General features: G+C 30.8%; 1 protein-coding gene across 1 annotated transcript; it reads right to left on the bottom strand.

Annotated features, from left to right (window-relative positions):
- Window positions 1-955: 955 nt before the first annotated feature.
- On the bottom strand, window positions 956-4,189 carry LOC112771560 (probable clathrin assembly protein At4g32285). The gene has a single exon (XM_025816336.3). The coding sequence runs from the start codon at window positions 3,351-3,353 to the stop codon at window positions 1,356-1,358; it is 1,998 nt and encodes a 665-aa protein (XP_025672121.1). The 5' UTR covers window positions 3,354-4,189; the 3' UTR covers window positions 956-1,355.
- Window positions 4,190-17,157: the final 12,968 nt, after the last annotated feature.

Raw genomic sequence — 17,157 nt, forward strand, 5'->3', positions numbered from 1 at the left:
AAAATATTATTCTACATAATACGTATATATCAAAATCAGTCACTGAAATTAAATATCAATATAAAATACACATTAAATATAAATACATATTATAAATAAATTAAACTACACATGTATTTATACATAAATATAATAATTAATTTTAGTACATGAATAACATTTTTGAATATTAATAGAACACATGTAACCCTTACTTATTATTGAATCATGAATTAGATAACATAAGAAGTCTGACTAGTCTCCAGAAAATAAAGGTTGGACTATACCCAATATGTTGAATCATCGTGAATACAGAAATGCCACCACATCCTACACGGATTACAGGCTAGCAGAAAAATTTCATTTGTCTCCAAAGTCCAAAAAAGCAAAAATAAAATCTATATTTTACATTAGGTCCAACATGCAATGATAGTCCAATAGAGTTCACCCTCTCCTTTACTAGATCTACACCAGCGCAGAAAATTAGATTATCTTAATTTATCATGCAATAATTGCACTTTGGTTACCTGATTTTACTCCCCCACTGAGAATTTTTACCAAAAATATCCATAACAGTAGTTTCGAAATTCAGATCCAATAGGTGTTAGCAATAAGAACTGAAGGGTATGGTACAACCGTATATATAGATGTTAAACACCAAAAGACACAAGTAACTTGAATGCCAAGAGAGAGAGAGAGAGAGAGAGAGAGAGAGAGAGAGATGTAACTAGACATCTAATTATAGTCCGTAGAAAGATTAATGATGATTTAGTCATATTAGGTAACCAAAAGTAACGGGAAAGCAAAAAATGACCAAATTGGATACTTACCTCTTAACCCAAACAACATGTGGCTGATATTACAAGCAACCATATCCTGAATACTCTACACAAGTATTAGTACAGTTAAAGAACAAGTGGCCATGGCTGTTCCAACAAGATTGAAGTATCATTTGACAAAAAGCCAATCAAGATCATCAATCAGAACAAGGGTTTAATTAAATTTACAGTAGTTAAAAGCGTTTGTCTCTGATCAGCAAGAATCACTTGGAAGTACAAAAATGGAGGAAGAAACTGCTAATATTACAAAGAAGACACAGAGATATCATAACTGAGTCTCATAAACACATCTCTCCCACCAACAAAATCCCCTAACAAGAAATTTTGTATATTCAATTTCAACTCAGTCTCTCCCTCAACATCCCCAGTTCCCCACCATACTAAAAGAGCTTATATATCTCAAGAATATGGAAACATCAACATTTAACAGAAACTTAAAAAAAAAAAAAAAAAAAAAGAAAAACACTATGTCATAATACAAAAAATAAACGAAGCAACCTATAGATATGCAATGAAAAGAACAAAAGAGGGTATTGATCAGTAAGGAGTGTGATAATACCCAGCGGGAGGTCCCATTCCATTGACTGGGGGCATTCCATAAGGCATTGCTGCAGGCATTGGAGTTCCGGGATAGTAACCATTGCCGTTTAGTCTGGCCAAGCTAGATTGACCTTGCATTCCATCCCTTGCATACTGCTGCCACACAACCTGTTCCTGCACAAGTAAATGCTGCTTCTTCTCCATATCCGCCATTTGCACATAAGAAGGTGGCGGAATAGTCAATGATGCCGCGAAGGGATCCTGATTCACCGGCTGCACTGACCCATCTGGGGCAGGGAGAGCCAAAACAGGTGTGGTGGTTTTTCCGGGTCCCGGCAATGCCACACTGCTTGCACTTCCTCCACTCAATTGTGATGTGCTCACATGCTGCCTCACCATTCCTTGATCATACATACCATTCAACAATAAGGGATCAAGACCACCACCCAAATTCTGCTTCTGCCTTGATAAATTACTAGCAGTTTCTACCAGCGCCAATTCCCAATCGGCCTTCCCGGCCTCAGCTGCTGGAGTCTGCCAAGCCGAAGTAACTTCGGGCTGTCCATTTGATGGGAAGGCTTGCCAAGAACCATTAGCATTGCTACCAGGAGCACCGGCAAAGAGTGCCAAAGCCAATCTGTTACCTTGATCATCAGCACTGACTGCATCATCTCTCAGATTCACCAAGTCCTCTGTAACCGGTGGTGGCTGTGGCTTAGGCTCTGGCTCAGGCTGCGGAGGCGGGGTGTAATCCTCCGGTGGAGGCAGTGCCTTGATCTCATTCATATCCGGCTCCGGTTCCTCCTCTTTTGCAGGTGGTGGGGGCAATTCCTCTTTCCTCTCAGGACTCTTAGGCCTCTTGGCCCTATCCCTAACAAACTCCTCCAGGGTCTCCAACAGCTTGCTAGTAATCCTCTGAACCTCGGGGTACTCAGAAGATCTCGCCACACCTGTATCCTTACACCAGTTGAAGAACGCAATAAGCTCGTCGATCTGCTTCGCCGCGCTGGCATAAGCATCAAAGGCCTTAACACAATCAGGGTATTCCATATCAAAGAACTTATCAAGAAGCACAGCAAGAACCTCACAGATATCAGCATAGAGCTGAAAACTCTCCTTCACAACAGGGTACAACGCAATCAAGATCATCCTGCTGTTCTTGGCCAAACCGGTAGGCCTACAAGCCAAGAACCGATCCAGCAACCTCTGCAAATGTCCCATCTTACCGAAAATCCTCTCCGGCTTCATGTCCCTCAACGGAGTCACAGCAACAATACTCTTATCAACCCTTCCAACATTTTCCCTCTCAGTCACATCACCAAACGACCTCGTCCTCCTCATCCCTCCGTTCCCATAACCATACCCTTCTCCCTTCAATTCACCTCCGCCGTACTCATACTCGTAAGGCCGCGGCGGAGGGGACCGGAAATTGTCCCTACCCCCAAACCTATCATCAAAACCGCCACCACTGCCGCTTCCGCCAGCGCCAGCGCTTCCAGCTCCACCAGCAGCGCCACTGCTCTTCCTATCAAAAAGCATCAACTCAAGACGTTGATCAAGATACATAGCATAAGTTCTTACAAAAGCAGAGTGATCCCATGAGCTAGAGTGAGCCTCGTCCCTGAAATCAGACATGTTGAGGAGCCTGGTTCCTCTCCTAGTCGCGTAGAGTATCTCTTCTTGGAACATCGGTGGACCCTCGTTCATGAGTCGGTGAACCAGCATGAGAGCTTTCAGAGCAACGATCCAGTCGCGCGTCTTCCCCAATCGCTTTGACACGGCGGTGACACACGCGTGGACGTATCCGCGGGAGTAAGACATGAGGTTCAAGATCTCGCGTATGTACTTCTCGCCGGCGGGATCGTCGTCGTGGCTCGTCGCTTTCACGATCGCAACCTCCAAGTCCGGCGCCATGTTGCTCGCAACCTTCGCAATCCCTATGCTCGTTTGGTCCTTCACCGCACCAATTGCCTTCCGAATCGTGCTCGGAGCCATCGCTTTTCTCGTTCGGATCTGCTTTGACTCAGTGAGTCAGTCACCGACTCGGAGCTGCTGCCACCTGGCGGGATGCGAAAGCTTTGTAACGGATCGCCTTTCCGGATTGGATTTTGAATTAACAGATTTTTCTAACCGTAATAGCCGTTGGAGCTCGATTCCAGGGTTTTACCTCGTTCTCCTAGATCCACGTTTTAGGACCCGAGAAACTCGGGTTCGGTCGATCTGGTTAAGTTATTGCGGCGGTGAACGGCGGTCAACGTGTCAAAAAAGGCGCGAAAGCTGTAATATCTGTGGCTTAGTTCAGATCTACGGCGGAGAGAGAGAAAGAGAGAATGTGTGTAAGAAAGAGAGGTGGAAGGTGGAGCTACCGTGACTGTGTTTGAAGAACAAAGAAGGGAGCGCGATAAGGTGCGGTGCGGGGTTAGTTTATTACAATACGGTCGCGTACGGTTTACGGTGATGTGGACTCTGTTTCTCTTCCGTGATTGTGATTTTCCTTTCTCAGTCGCGTTCATTTGGGATGGTGCCACGTGGAGAAAGATGGATCGGTGATTAATATGGGTCCCAATGGAGAAATGAATCGTATGGTGAGGATTTGAAATCCAGTGTGTAAAATGTATGGCGTCGGTGGGTGGTTTAGTGCCAAATGCTTTGTATTTTTGGAAAGCAACGAATGTGAGGGTGATTTGTCCTTTCCCTCCATATTTATTCTTTTTTATTATCACTTTCTTTCTTTTTTTACTTGATATTATTGGCTCTAAAAAATTATTATAAGCTGGACTGACTGTAATCGTTCCATATTAAATTGTGAATTACTTTGACATTTTTTAAAAGAAAAATATACAGTTGTTCCATATTTAATTAATCTTGCTGCACATGGATTTGGTATACCTATATATGCATCACAAAAGGATTTTATACTGATAGGTAATAATGTGTTATACCTAATGCATACTTAAATATTGTTTTAACATTTACTATTACGGCGCGATCTAAGGGTCTTCAAGTGCTTTGCTAGGGCAAATTAGTGTTTGTTGAGCTACATACAAATTGAATCTAAATTCTGATCAAAACTTATATGTAATATTTAGTATGGATTAAGATAAGAAGTTGCTGAAAGGATGAAACAACTAAAACAGATCAAACAGTACAAACAGTGATGAAGAAGCAGAGGAGATAGTGATTTTAGAGGAGGAAGACATTAAAAAAGGTGTAAAGACATGTTCAATCCTTCTCTTTAAGGATTTTGACTCATGTCTTAAATGCTATTTGGGTAGTAATTATTTGCATTCAATCAAAAAATTTTATGGATATGATCTGATTTGCAGATCCATTAGATCAGATCGAATCGCCTTTGGTTCAAAAATAAATAAGATCATATCGTAGATTTTAACTGTATATTCGTAAATCTACAAAAATAAAAAAATATGTATATATATATACTCTTTTTAATCCTAAAAAATTTTAGAATATTAAAGTTTGTATTATTATTTATTTGTTGTTGTTAGAATGTTGAATAATTAGATTTTTTGTTTTTTTTTTGTTTCTATTATTATTCATACAGGTAAACTTTATAAAAATATTGAAGTTCGCTGTAGTGGACAAATTTCATAAAAATTAGCAAGTTCGTTCTTATAATGGACGAACTTTCTTCAAATTCTAAAAAAAAATATATATTCTATAAATTAAAGATAAAATTATTTGTTATGAGAAATAAATAATTTTTTTAATTTATTTAAAAAAATTGCTAAACTTTATGTTAATTGATTATGAGATATTTTTTATTGCTTTCTCAATTTTATTCAAGTTTTGGTATCCAAGATAAAAAATAGTTATAGGTCTTTACAAGTGTACAAACTTACATCAAAATGGTAAGATCTATAGTAATTATTCACATCCAATAAAAAATTTGTGAATATGAACCAATCGATTTTGGTTCGTAAATAAATAGGATCGGATCGTATATTTTAAATGTGTATTCGTAAATTTAAAAAAATAAAAATAAAAATAAAAATATATATACTCTTTTTAATTTCAAAAATTTTTTGAATTCTAGGATATTAAAGTTTGTATTATTATTTATTTGTTGTTGTTAGAATGTCAAATAACTAGATTTTTTGTTTTTTTTTTTCTTGGATTTTCTATTATTATTCATATGTGTGGATGTTTTATTTCTATTATTTAATAAAATATTATTTAGTAGTATTTTGGAAATAAATAAGTGTAAAAGAGTAAAAAGAAAACAGAGATTTTTTTATTTTTTAATTCTTTTAAGAATGTATTTTTTTATCCGTAGAATTTGATATTCGAATCTAAAAATGCAAAGATCCAATTTAATATCTTTAGTAATGTAAATTGAATAGAAATTTTAGTCATATTTAATTTGATCTTTTATATATTGAATTGAATAAATTTAAGCATTGCATACAAAATTTGGAGAACATTAACGACAATTTTAATTTCGTTATAATAAATATAATGTTCAACTATGTGTTTTTTTTTTTTTTTTTAATTTCTTTGCGAAGACATAACTCTTTTATTTAAATTTACCTAACCCTCTAAGTATCATATTATATAAGTAAATATTCAAATTGACCTATAACGAATTTAGATCATATATTTTAATTTTGAATAAATAAATTTTAATAAATCTAGAAATCATAATTATTCTTATCAGATAAATTAATTTTTTTTATCGATTTTAATAAAATTTTTATTATGTATTTTGTTGTCCATAATATCTTTTATCTCGATAGATTAAAAATTAATCTATCGCAAAATCATCCTCATTTTTTTTTGATTTATCATTAACTGTTCAAAGTTCTAAACTTCATATTAACAATTAAGCACAAAGATTGTACTAGTTATAGGACTTAACCCAACATTTTACGGCACGAGCTGACCACAGTCATGTACCACCTATGTTCGCATTTTCGAAGACACACCTCTCTTTTAAGAAAACTCACAGTATAATTTGAGTTTCATTTAAGGATTTGTCGCTAGTTAATAAATTACTAGATGCACAAAGTAAAATTCAAACTCCAAACATTTATTTAAATGAACTTATTATATATAGTAAATAATAAATATTTACAAAATTTTACTATAAAATAGTTAAATCTCAAAATACCATCAGTATTAAAAAATCTCTCACGAACCGGACAAATGTGTTTGCCCCCGCAATAAGAGTAGGCAATATAATGAATAAAATCCACGTTTACCGTTAAAACGACTTTAAATAAATACAAGAAATACATCATTATTGTTATAAAAATATTATATGCACATAAAAAAGTATATATTTTATATTTTAATATATATTTTATATTAATAATTAATTTTAGTGATTAATTTAAAAATAAACATAACATATGTTATATTTAATGTCTTAAATTTTCTCTCTCTTATATATTTAAAATACAAAATTAATTTTTTTAAAAATTAATACATTTAAATTTAAAATAAAACACAACCTAAACAAAAATAATGAACCTAGCTAAATCTTAAATATTAAATTTTAAATTATTCAAAATCTAAATCATAAATCTAAAATCATAAATTTTAAATAAAAAATCCTAATATTTACCTTCTAATCTTAAATTCTAAATCATAACTCTAAATTTCGAATTCAAAACCCAACACTAAAATTTGAATTCTAAACTCATATCATTTAAGAGATTTAATGAATGAGAAATTTTTAAAATAAGATAAAATTTAAATTGGATGTTGGTTCTCTAAAAAAAAAGTGAATATATAAAAAATAGCGAATGCTAATGCGTTTTAAAGGAAGTAAAAAGTACAATGCTCGATTGCTCGTTAACCATAAATTCTTAATCATAAATTCTAAATTTTAAATACGAGTTATTATATAAAATATAATAAATAGAGAGAGTTAAGATTTATTTAATAGATAAAAAATACAACACTCTCAACATAATAAGAATAGGAGCATTTAAAAATGAGCCACAACAAAAAAAAGGAGGCCACTCAGATAAACACGCCTAAAACATCTTTTTTTAAAGCCTAAAACATCTTTTTTTAAAGATATTTTCATATTGTGTTTTAATTGGTTTCTGTATAATTTATTTGGTGTTCCTCATCACATATTATTAAATTCCTCAAAAGATTTTCTTTCCAAAAACACTAAAAAATATTTAATTTGGACTAAAACAAAAAAAGTAATAGATTAACTATTAGATTTTTTTAAAAGATTATTTACATAAAAAATATATCACATTCATAAATATATATATATATATATATATATATATATATATATATATATATATATATAAAACAAGCTCAAGCGTTTAAAAAATTTTATAAATAAAAAAAATAATTAATTTATATTCGTACAATATATAAAATAATTACTATATTATTATTATATTATAGATTAAGATTCACTAATTTAATTTTTTTTTATTTTTAATATAAGTATTAGAAATAAATAAAATTTTTATAATTAAATGTAGTGTAACAAAATATATATAATATTAATTAGTTCTTAAAAATTTTTAAAAAATAGTTTCTCATTTTAGTAAAATAATTATTTATTAAAGTAGACAAATTAATTATTTTCTTCTCATATACGGTTTTTTTAAGACATAAAAGCAATTAATTAGGACATTGGTTAAGATAATTAAAGTCACTATTTCATTAATTTTTTAATTTAAAGAAAAATCCTAGTTAATTTTGGTATAGAAATTTCGAATTTAAAAACATTGATAAAAATTATGTTGAATTTTGATTTATTTGATTTTCATTTAAATTAATCACTACATAAGTTAAAGTTCTGTTTTGAAGTTATATTCGAGCTTTAATCTGATTTTTAAAGTTTCAATTTACTTAGTTTGATTTTTTAACTTAGGTATCCGTGACTCATATTAGGGTTTTAAGTGTTTAGTTGAAAATAAAAAATAAGGTAAAAAAATTTCAATTGTCACATCAAATAGTCGCTAGAATGTATAATGTAGCAGTCGTTAGTCCATTTCAGCATGTCGTTAATGATTTTGTGAGACAGTGACAAAAATAAGATTAGGAACCAATGTGAGTCATAACTATTAAGTTGGGAGACATAATTGTTAGAACTGATTAGGAACCAATTGGGAGACATAATTTGTTGTTGCTTGATTAGGAATCAATTGTGAGTCATAACTATTAAATTGAGTAAATCGAAATTTTTGAAATTAGATTGAAATATAATTGTTAGAACTGAACCAGTGATCGAACCGATCATCGATCAAGTTACTGGTTCACTAGTTTATTGGTTCAACTGATAAATCACTGGTTGAACCGATAAAACTGGTCTCACGTAAATATAAAATATAAAATAGTTAAAAACTTAAAATTAAAATTTGAAATACATATCTTCACTAACATTTTATGAAGAATCAAGTCTCAACTTCTAAAAATAACTAATATAAAAAAAAACCATAAAATTTTAATACTACAATAGTATCTTATTTTGACACAATAAAAAAATAATTAATTCACAAAGTCTATCATCTAACTATAATATCAGTAGATTTTAACACTAACATCAAAACAAATAACCTTAATCACAATACTAGCAATAAAATAGATCAAGTAAATTAATAAATTTTTAGTGAAATTTATATTTATATTAATAATGGTATATAATTAAAATATAATTAATTTTAAAAATAGAAAAAATAAAAATTAAATTAAATTAGATATTTATGTATACTATATAATTAGTATTTGTCAAATATAGTACTTAGAAGTGCAATGGCTAAGTGGCAAGTAGAGGTTACTTTTGCTCCAAGGTTCTTGGTTCGAGACCTTGTGGAGACATTTTAAAATTTTTTTCAAGCAGACCAGTTTGGTTAGACCGGTTTGCACCGGTTCTTACCAGTTCACACCGATTTTATTTCTTAAACGGTCCAAAGAGTAAATCGAACTGGACTATAATCCAATTCTAATCCGGTTCACTAGTTTTCTGGTCGAACCAACCGATCCAGTTCGGTTTTTACAACTATGGATATAATAATGGTAATTAAGTTGACCATTCAGTTGTTTTAATGGTAATTAAAATCTAATAATAGTTTATAATAAAAGAAACATTCTTTTGCAACAATGAACCTATAGTAATAGTTAGGGGTGTTCATAGATTAGATCATATCCATATAAATCCACAATATTTATCCGTATCTGATCTGTAATTTGAGAATATGATCTGATCTGTAAGATGATCGGATTGGATCGAATCGGATCCACACTCTAATAAGATAGAAGTAAATATGTTTAAAAAAGTAAACAAAAAAAAATTATTGACTTTTTTTTATAAAAATAAATTTTTTTATATTTTTTATTTTATGGATATATTTGATATCTGATCCAAACATAAAAAGTGCGAATATCGAATTTGATCTAATGAGTTTAGTGCGGATTGGATCGAAATTTCAGCCATATCCCATCTGTAAACACCCCTAGCAATAATAACTAAAAAATTATAATGATTATATTTTTAACTAAGAGGAAGTGCAAAAAAAAGTACTAAATACAAGAACATTTAATCAAATATTAAAAAAAATTTTACTTTAAAACATTCAGTTGGACTTTTTTTGCTCATATATAATAATAATAATAATAATAATAATAATAATAATAATAATAATAATAATAATAATAATATGATAATTGCTTTGTATATCACACAAATATAAACGTTTTTTTTTTTTCTATGATCTTAAGAAAGGTTTTGTAAGTCTCTAACTTTGTTGTCGATTTTTGTAGTGTTAGCTCTCATATTATCAATTTGATTCATATATAATTCGGATGATAAATTATTTGGTGACGTGCTTTCTTTTTTATTGTGATATACTTGTTTATTATTATTATTATTATTATTATTATTATTATGTACATTAAAAAATAACAGGCCAAATTATTGCCATAACATAATAGAAGTATGGAAGTTTATCATTCTTCTCTAATGGAGGAAACAAAATTCTTTTCAATAATTTATTTAACGTTTAGTAGAATAAAATAAATTTTATTAGAATAAATTTTAGTACGAGTTTAATATTTTTATTCATCATAAAATATTTATAGAATTACTCGTAGATAAATTTTGGAAAAAAGAAAAAAACCATGATTTTTAATTTTATTTTTAAATAAACTTTATTTTTAATTTTAAAATAAATTCTATTTTTATTTTTTAATAATATTAATTTTTTACCGTATATAATTATTCGATTATTTTTTAATTATATATAAATAAATTACTCTTAATAAGACTTTTTTGTGTTATTCAATTATCTTTTTTTTTTAAATAATTAATTATTAAAATAATTAAATTTTTTACAACAAAAATAATAAAAGATTATGAATGAAAAAAATTAACCATCCTGATATTTTTTGTATTTTTATTCATATTTTAATTATAAATATAAATATAATTTAATTATATTATTTATGAAATGTGACTATAGATGTAGATAAAATTTAGTTATATTACTTATATATAGTTTCATTGTATTGTATTGCTTATAAAGTTAGATTATAATTATGACAATAGAATTGTTCTTGTATTTTTATATGTGTAACTAATTGGTGGTGTTAAAACATTACTCTTAATTATAAATAAGGTTTATAATTTAAAAAATCAAAGACTCAATTAAAAAGATACGAAAAAAATGATGTTAAAATATTCTAACTCTTTGAAATAAAAATATTCAAAATTTAATTAAAAATTATTTAAAATTTAAACTCAATAAAAATTTATATTCAATGTGTTTTGTATTAAATATATTTAATAACCTATTATATCATATTATATCATATTGGTTGAAATTAGTTTTTATAATGTTAATTTTTTAATAACACTTTATTAGAAAAAACCATCTTTTCAGAATTTTTTAAAAACTAATTAATATTATATATATTTTATTACAATATATCTTGTTATAAAAAAATTATTTATTTCTAATGCTTATATTAAAAATAAAAACAAAATTTAAATTAGTAAAATTTAATCTATAATATAATAATAATATAGTAATTATTTTATATATTATACGAATAAAAATTAATTATTTTTTTATTTATAAAATTTTTTAAGAGCTTATATATATATATATATATATATATATATATATTGATGAATGTGATATATTTTTTTATGTAAATAATCTTTTAAAAAAAAATCTAATAGTTAATCTATTACCTTTTTTGTTTTAGTCCAAATTAAATGTTTTTTATTGTTTTTGGAAAGAAAATTTTTTGAGGAATTTAATAATATGTGATGAGAAACACCGAATAAATTATACCAAAACCAATTAAAATACAACATAAAGACATCTTTAAAAAAAGACGTTTTAGGCGTGTTTATCTGAGTGGCCTCCCAAAAAAAAACTAAGATAATTGATTTTGAGCGGCACGCCTATTGCTACCTCAATGGATCTGATTATTTGTGAAACAGATAATTTAGATGTTTTTATCGCAATAAAAGAAGTTGGGTTTCAGATAAATTATAATGATATGATCTTTTATTAATATTAAAAATATAAATTATTTTTTTATTATTTTAAATATTTTTTAACTATATAAAAATATTTAAAAATATTTTTGTTTTAATTAATAATTATATATAAAGTAAATGTCTTTTTCGATCCTTAACCATTTATTCGATAAACATTGCATCTCCTAATAATTATAAAAATACAAATCGGTCTCCCACCTATGTATTTGTTTAATCCAGTCCCTATAACAGGTTGGCAACAGGTCACACGTGCTAACGTGTCACGTAACATGTCCATGTGGTTTTGTCTTCTTCTTAATAGGACAAATCGACTTCTGGTCCTTCTTTTTTTATCATTCTTCTAAGTCCTCCTTGTCTTCCAAGAGCTTTAAGGACACCACTGTCACTCCAACCATCTCAAAAATTTCTAAGCAAAAAAAAAAAAGAGTGCTGATTCAATTCTTCTCTCATGGCTAAAGAAAAAGTTTGTATGCCTTCTCTCGTCAACGGTTGTGTGGATTGGCTTTGCTGTGATTGCAAGTTTGGCGAAGCAGAGATTCTTGGTGGCAAATGGAGCGTGGATTCGAAAGCGACAATGGAATGGAGTTTGTGGCAGAACAAAAAAGGTGAACTTTATTTGTTGGGAGGATTGAGAAATTGGAGGAGGAATTGAGGAATTTTGCCACTGTGTGGAGGGATGCAGAGAAGTCCATGAACTTGACGGCGAGGGAGGCAGAGAAGACAGGGCTGAAGCCTCTATGGCCGAAGGTGGTGGAAAAGGAGTTGGTGGTGCAGCAGAGTCAGAAGATGGAGTTGTCCGGTATTTCTTTTTTCTTGGATTTCGAAGGCAGGGGAAGAAGAGGAGGAAGAAAGAAGAGGCGAAGGAGAAAACATTGTTTTGGGGTTACTTAGCGAGCGAATTGTCCTTAGGAAGGAGATAAAGCCATGTGAACAGGTTACCTGACATGTCAGCGTGTGTCAGGTGATTTGTTGTCAATCGTTTTGTAGGAACTGAATTGAATAAATACAAAGATGGGTGGAGATCGATTTATGTTTTAATAATTATTACGGGCATAATATTTATCGGTTAAATGGTTAGGGATAAAAAATGATATTTATTCTAATATATATTATTTTAAAATTTATTTTTAAAATAAATATTAAGAATAAGATTGAACATATTAATACATGATAATATTTAAAAATATTTAAATATTTTTTTATTTTTTTATTTTTTATTAAGATATAATTAAATAAAAAAATATACATGTAAAAAGAATATAGATGAATATCATACCTAAATGTGTTTGATATGCAGCATAATTTAATGCTCTAGAAGGAATAGCAATGCCAATGAACAATGATGAACAGCTCATGTGTAAGGGAAATCTCAAATCAGCAAATGCTTCTAGAATAGTTGACCATGAGTTATTAACTTATTATGAAGTGTTGGATCACCAATACACCGCAAGCTTTAAAAGCTTTATTGACCTTTTAACAGTTCAACACTTCAACCAATGTACTGATTGGTTTGAATTAGTGTTCAACCGTAAGAGAACGACGACAAAGAAGACTGCCACAGAAAAAAACAACAATAACGACGATAATAAGAGAAGCAACTGCAATCAGGAGTTGTGTTTAAATCTAATAATTGATTCAAATAAAATTATTTATTTAACTTAATTCTAAACAAAAAATCAATTAAAATTATAATAATTTAAATTGAATAAGATTTTATTTTTTATGAACAATATAAGTTGGATTGAATTAACTTTTAGAATTATTTTTTTAAAATTAATTCAATCAAATCTAAATTAAATAATATAATATGATATAAAACAAAAGAAAAGAAGAAAATGAGAGAAAACAAAAAAAATGGAAGAAAAAACTAAAGAAAATAAAGAGAAAGAAGAAGATGATAATAACTACGATGCTATGGAAAAATCCATTATCACCATTGTCGAACTAGAAAGGGGAAGAAAGAAAGTGTTAAATTTCTGGGAGAAGAGCAGAATAAGAAGATAATATTATATAAAATTGTTGTATTGAAAATTGTTGTTACATGATACAAGAGTCATGCTATTTATAAAGATATTTTCAATTAACCTTATAAATATCCATCTATTAACTACTAGTTATTACTAACTTAACTCCCAACTACTAACAACTCTAATAATATTTAATGAGGAATGTTAAGGGCCAGCAATTTTGATGTTTTGTAACCATCAATTGGCCATCAATAGTGTTTTTAATGGTGTGAGATTACATCTAATGGTGGGAGATCATTCACTTTTGTTTTGATGGTTAAGTGCTGGCCAGAAAACACAAAAGTTGCTGGCCCCTAGACTTTTCCTTATTTTAATATACATCTGCAAGCTGGTGGATGAAAGATGTCAAAATCACCAGTAGGATAACTTTTGATGAGATGGTCGAAGAAGAGGCGTACAGCACGGTAACGCAGAAGAAAAGAGAGGTGCGGTGTTGGCCGTGATTCTACTCATAACAGAAAAGAGGAACAGAGTTTCTGTTCTGGTTAAGGGAAGACGTGAGTAGCGTGCAGTGATGCAGCAGAAACGATGCGTGCGGCGCAGTGACGTAGAGGAAGAAGACACATGCCAGCAATGACACATAGAAAAAAAAGGAAAAAAAAGATAGTCGCGGTGGAACTGGGCTGCCGGCCGTGAGCAGAGAAAGAAGAAGAGAATGAGACGCTGTGCTTGGGGGAAAGAGCAAGCAGCGATATTCAGAGAGCGCATGGAGGCACTTTTGGTGGCAGATGCCAGTGATTTTAACCCGTTGAACTCGGAAAAAAAAAATAAAAAGGAGTAGAAAGAAAAAGAAAAGGGGACGGAGGGATGTTGTGATGGCACAGTGGTGGGGAACGGGGTGAACAGATGATAAAGAGAGGGAGAAAAAGTGCATACAGGAGGTATAGTTCTTGATAGAGGAAGAAGGAGAAAAGGGACAAAAAAGAGAAAAAGAAGTGACGGTAACAACAAACTTTGAGAGGCGCTTGAAGGCGCAGCTCTCAATGACCATAATTTTGGGTAATAGAAGAAGAGAGAGAGAATGAAATAACCAAGACAACACCAGGTTATTGCAACGCTCCCATATTGAAGACAGAGGATTATCGGTTTAGAGGAGAAGGAATAGAGCCAGTGAGAAAGTCATATTTGTTTTTGGAGATGATGGCCATAGAAAAGGATCGACACCAAGAGTAATAGTTACTGCCAGTAAGGACAGGAGTGACAAGGACAGATGTTGGATTGATCACTAGGATAAATATAGAAAGGGTTAGTGGGATCTTACTACATTAGAAGATGATTCTGCCATTAGGGAGGAAGAAGACAATGGGACTTATTATTTGGGTTTGAAGAAGAAACCTGGTGATTTTTTGCCGAAAAACTAATGGCTTATCCTCTTCAAGGAGGATACCATGATTCTGATACCATGTTAAATTTCTGAGAGAATAGCAGAATAAGAAGATAATATTATATGAAGTTGTTGTATTGAAAATTGTTGTTACATGATATAAGAGTCATGCTATTTATAAAGATATTTTCAACTAACCTCATAAATTTCCATCTATAAACTATTAGCCATTACTAACTTAACTTCCAACTACTAACAACTCTAATAATATTTTAATAGAAAGCTTGATGGAGAGATAGAGAAAGAAAGGAGAAAGATGAAGGAGAGACGGGACACGACAATAGAAGATGTATGTTGTATTATGAAACTAATTCAATTTACTATGTGTATGGTGTATAGTACTAAATCGAATCCGATTAATTCGATCTACTAGGTGACCAAACTAAATCGAAATAACCTAATTCGATTTTACATTGTATCGAATTTCATTCATTCATGAATCGAAGCTATCTATCTCGATTTGTCTTTATTCCTACCAATTCGAATCATATGGATTCGATTTAGTACTAGAGAAGCTAAATCGAATTTGCTCAATTCGATTTATATAGATTTGTGCATGAAGACATGCACGTAACGATTTTTGATTTGGGAGTTTCATGTAATATTGAATCCCACTTAGTTTATTAATGATATTTACCCAATTTTTTTTTATAATTATTTGACTTTATATCTATAATTTTTTTATATTAATTTGATTTAATAATTAATTTATTAAAATTAAATATTTAATTATTTTTCTGCAACATATTTTTAATTTATACAGGAGATTATATATTTTTATGAGACTATTTGTTAAAACTAATTATTGATACTTGCTATTATAAAATTGTGAAATATGTTAGAATATTTTATGATTTAGAAGGTATGATTGAAAATGATTTATACAAAAAAAATGTTATTTGATTTGATTTGAGATTTTATATATTTAAAAGACTAAATAATTATATTTTTAATTATATATTTTGAATTAGTTTAAAAAATTTGTAAAGAAATCATAGTTAACAGCGGTGATAATGTTAATTTAAATGCATGTGTCTCATATCTTAACTAATAATAATATTACTATACGAGATGTCTCTGGTACGGGTTTGAAAGGTGGATCGGGAACCTGCGGATCAAGGCTGAAGCCGGGTCGCTTGACTGGAGCAATGGGGGAGGTACCTGTAAAGACACTCCGACGCTCAAGTCAGAATGGATCTAAGAGGTATAAGGTGTATGGAATTCATGAATACCTGGAGGGACTTGGGTCCTCAATTTATAGGTGTTGGTAAGTATCTTATCTTATCTTATCTTATCTTATTTGGCTAAGATAAGGGAGATGTTTGAATTCGAAAGTCGGTTAGGAGTTCTAGAGGGCCGGTTTTGGGCCTTCCAGGAGAGAGAGGCGGGTCGGTCCCGAGGTGCCGGGTTCGGGCTCAACCTTGGGTCCGGGATCCGTGGGTTGGATCCGTAACAGTTGCCCCCGCAGCGGGAGAGCGAGCAAGGTCGGTCTGTCGCTGGGAGGTGTGGTGTTGACCGCGGGCTAGGTCTTTGGTTTTTCTTGGGTGTTCGTTTGGTTCTTTGAAGGGAGATTGGTGTCTCGGCCTCGGTTTTGCTTGAAGGCTCGTCTGACCATTTTGATTTGACGTGACTTTTCCGAGTCCGCTGCGTCCGTTGCGTTCTTCGAGGCGTGCTTTATTAGCTTCTTTTTTCGAGGGGGGCATTTAATGTGAGGGGGCATTTTTTCTCTTTTGCCCCTGCGAACCTAACCTTGCTTAAGGTTAATTGTGTCTTTTTGCCCCCTTCTTTTGTAACCGTTTTGGCCTTTTACTTGAGTTCCCTCGTTCATTTTTCCTTTTCGTTCTTTCTTCTGAAAAAATCTCCTCTCTTCTCTGTGATACTGTT

The sequence above is a fragment of the Arachis hypogaea genome, chromosome 18, assembly GCF_003086295.3.
Source record: "Arachis hypogaea cultivar Tifrunner chromosome 18, arahy.Tifrunner.gnm2.J5K5, whole genome shotgun sequence".
NCBI lineage: Eukaryota > Viridiplantae > Streptophyta > Magnoliopsida > Fabales > Fabaceae > Arachis > Arachis hypogaea.

Bases quoted from the DNA above. Each gene is read 5' to 3' on its own strand.
- LOC112771560 (XM_025816336.3), bottom strand. From the start codon at position 3,353: ATGGCTCCGAGCACGATTCGGAAGGCAATTGGTGCGGTGAAGGACCAA.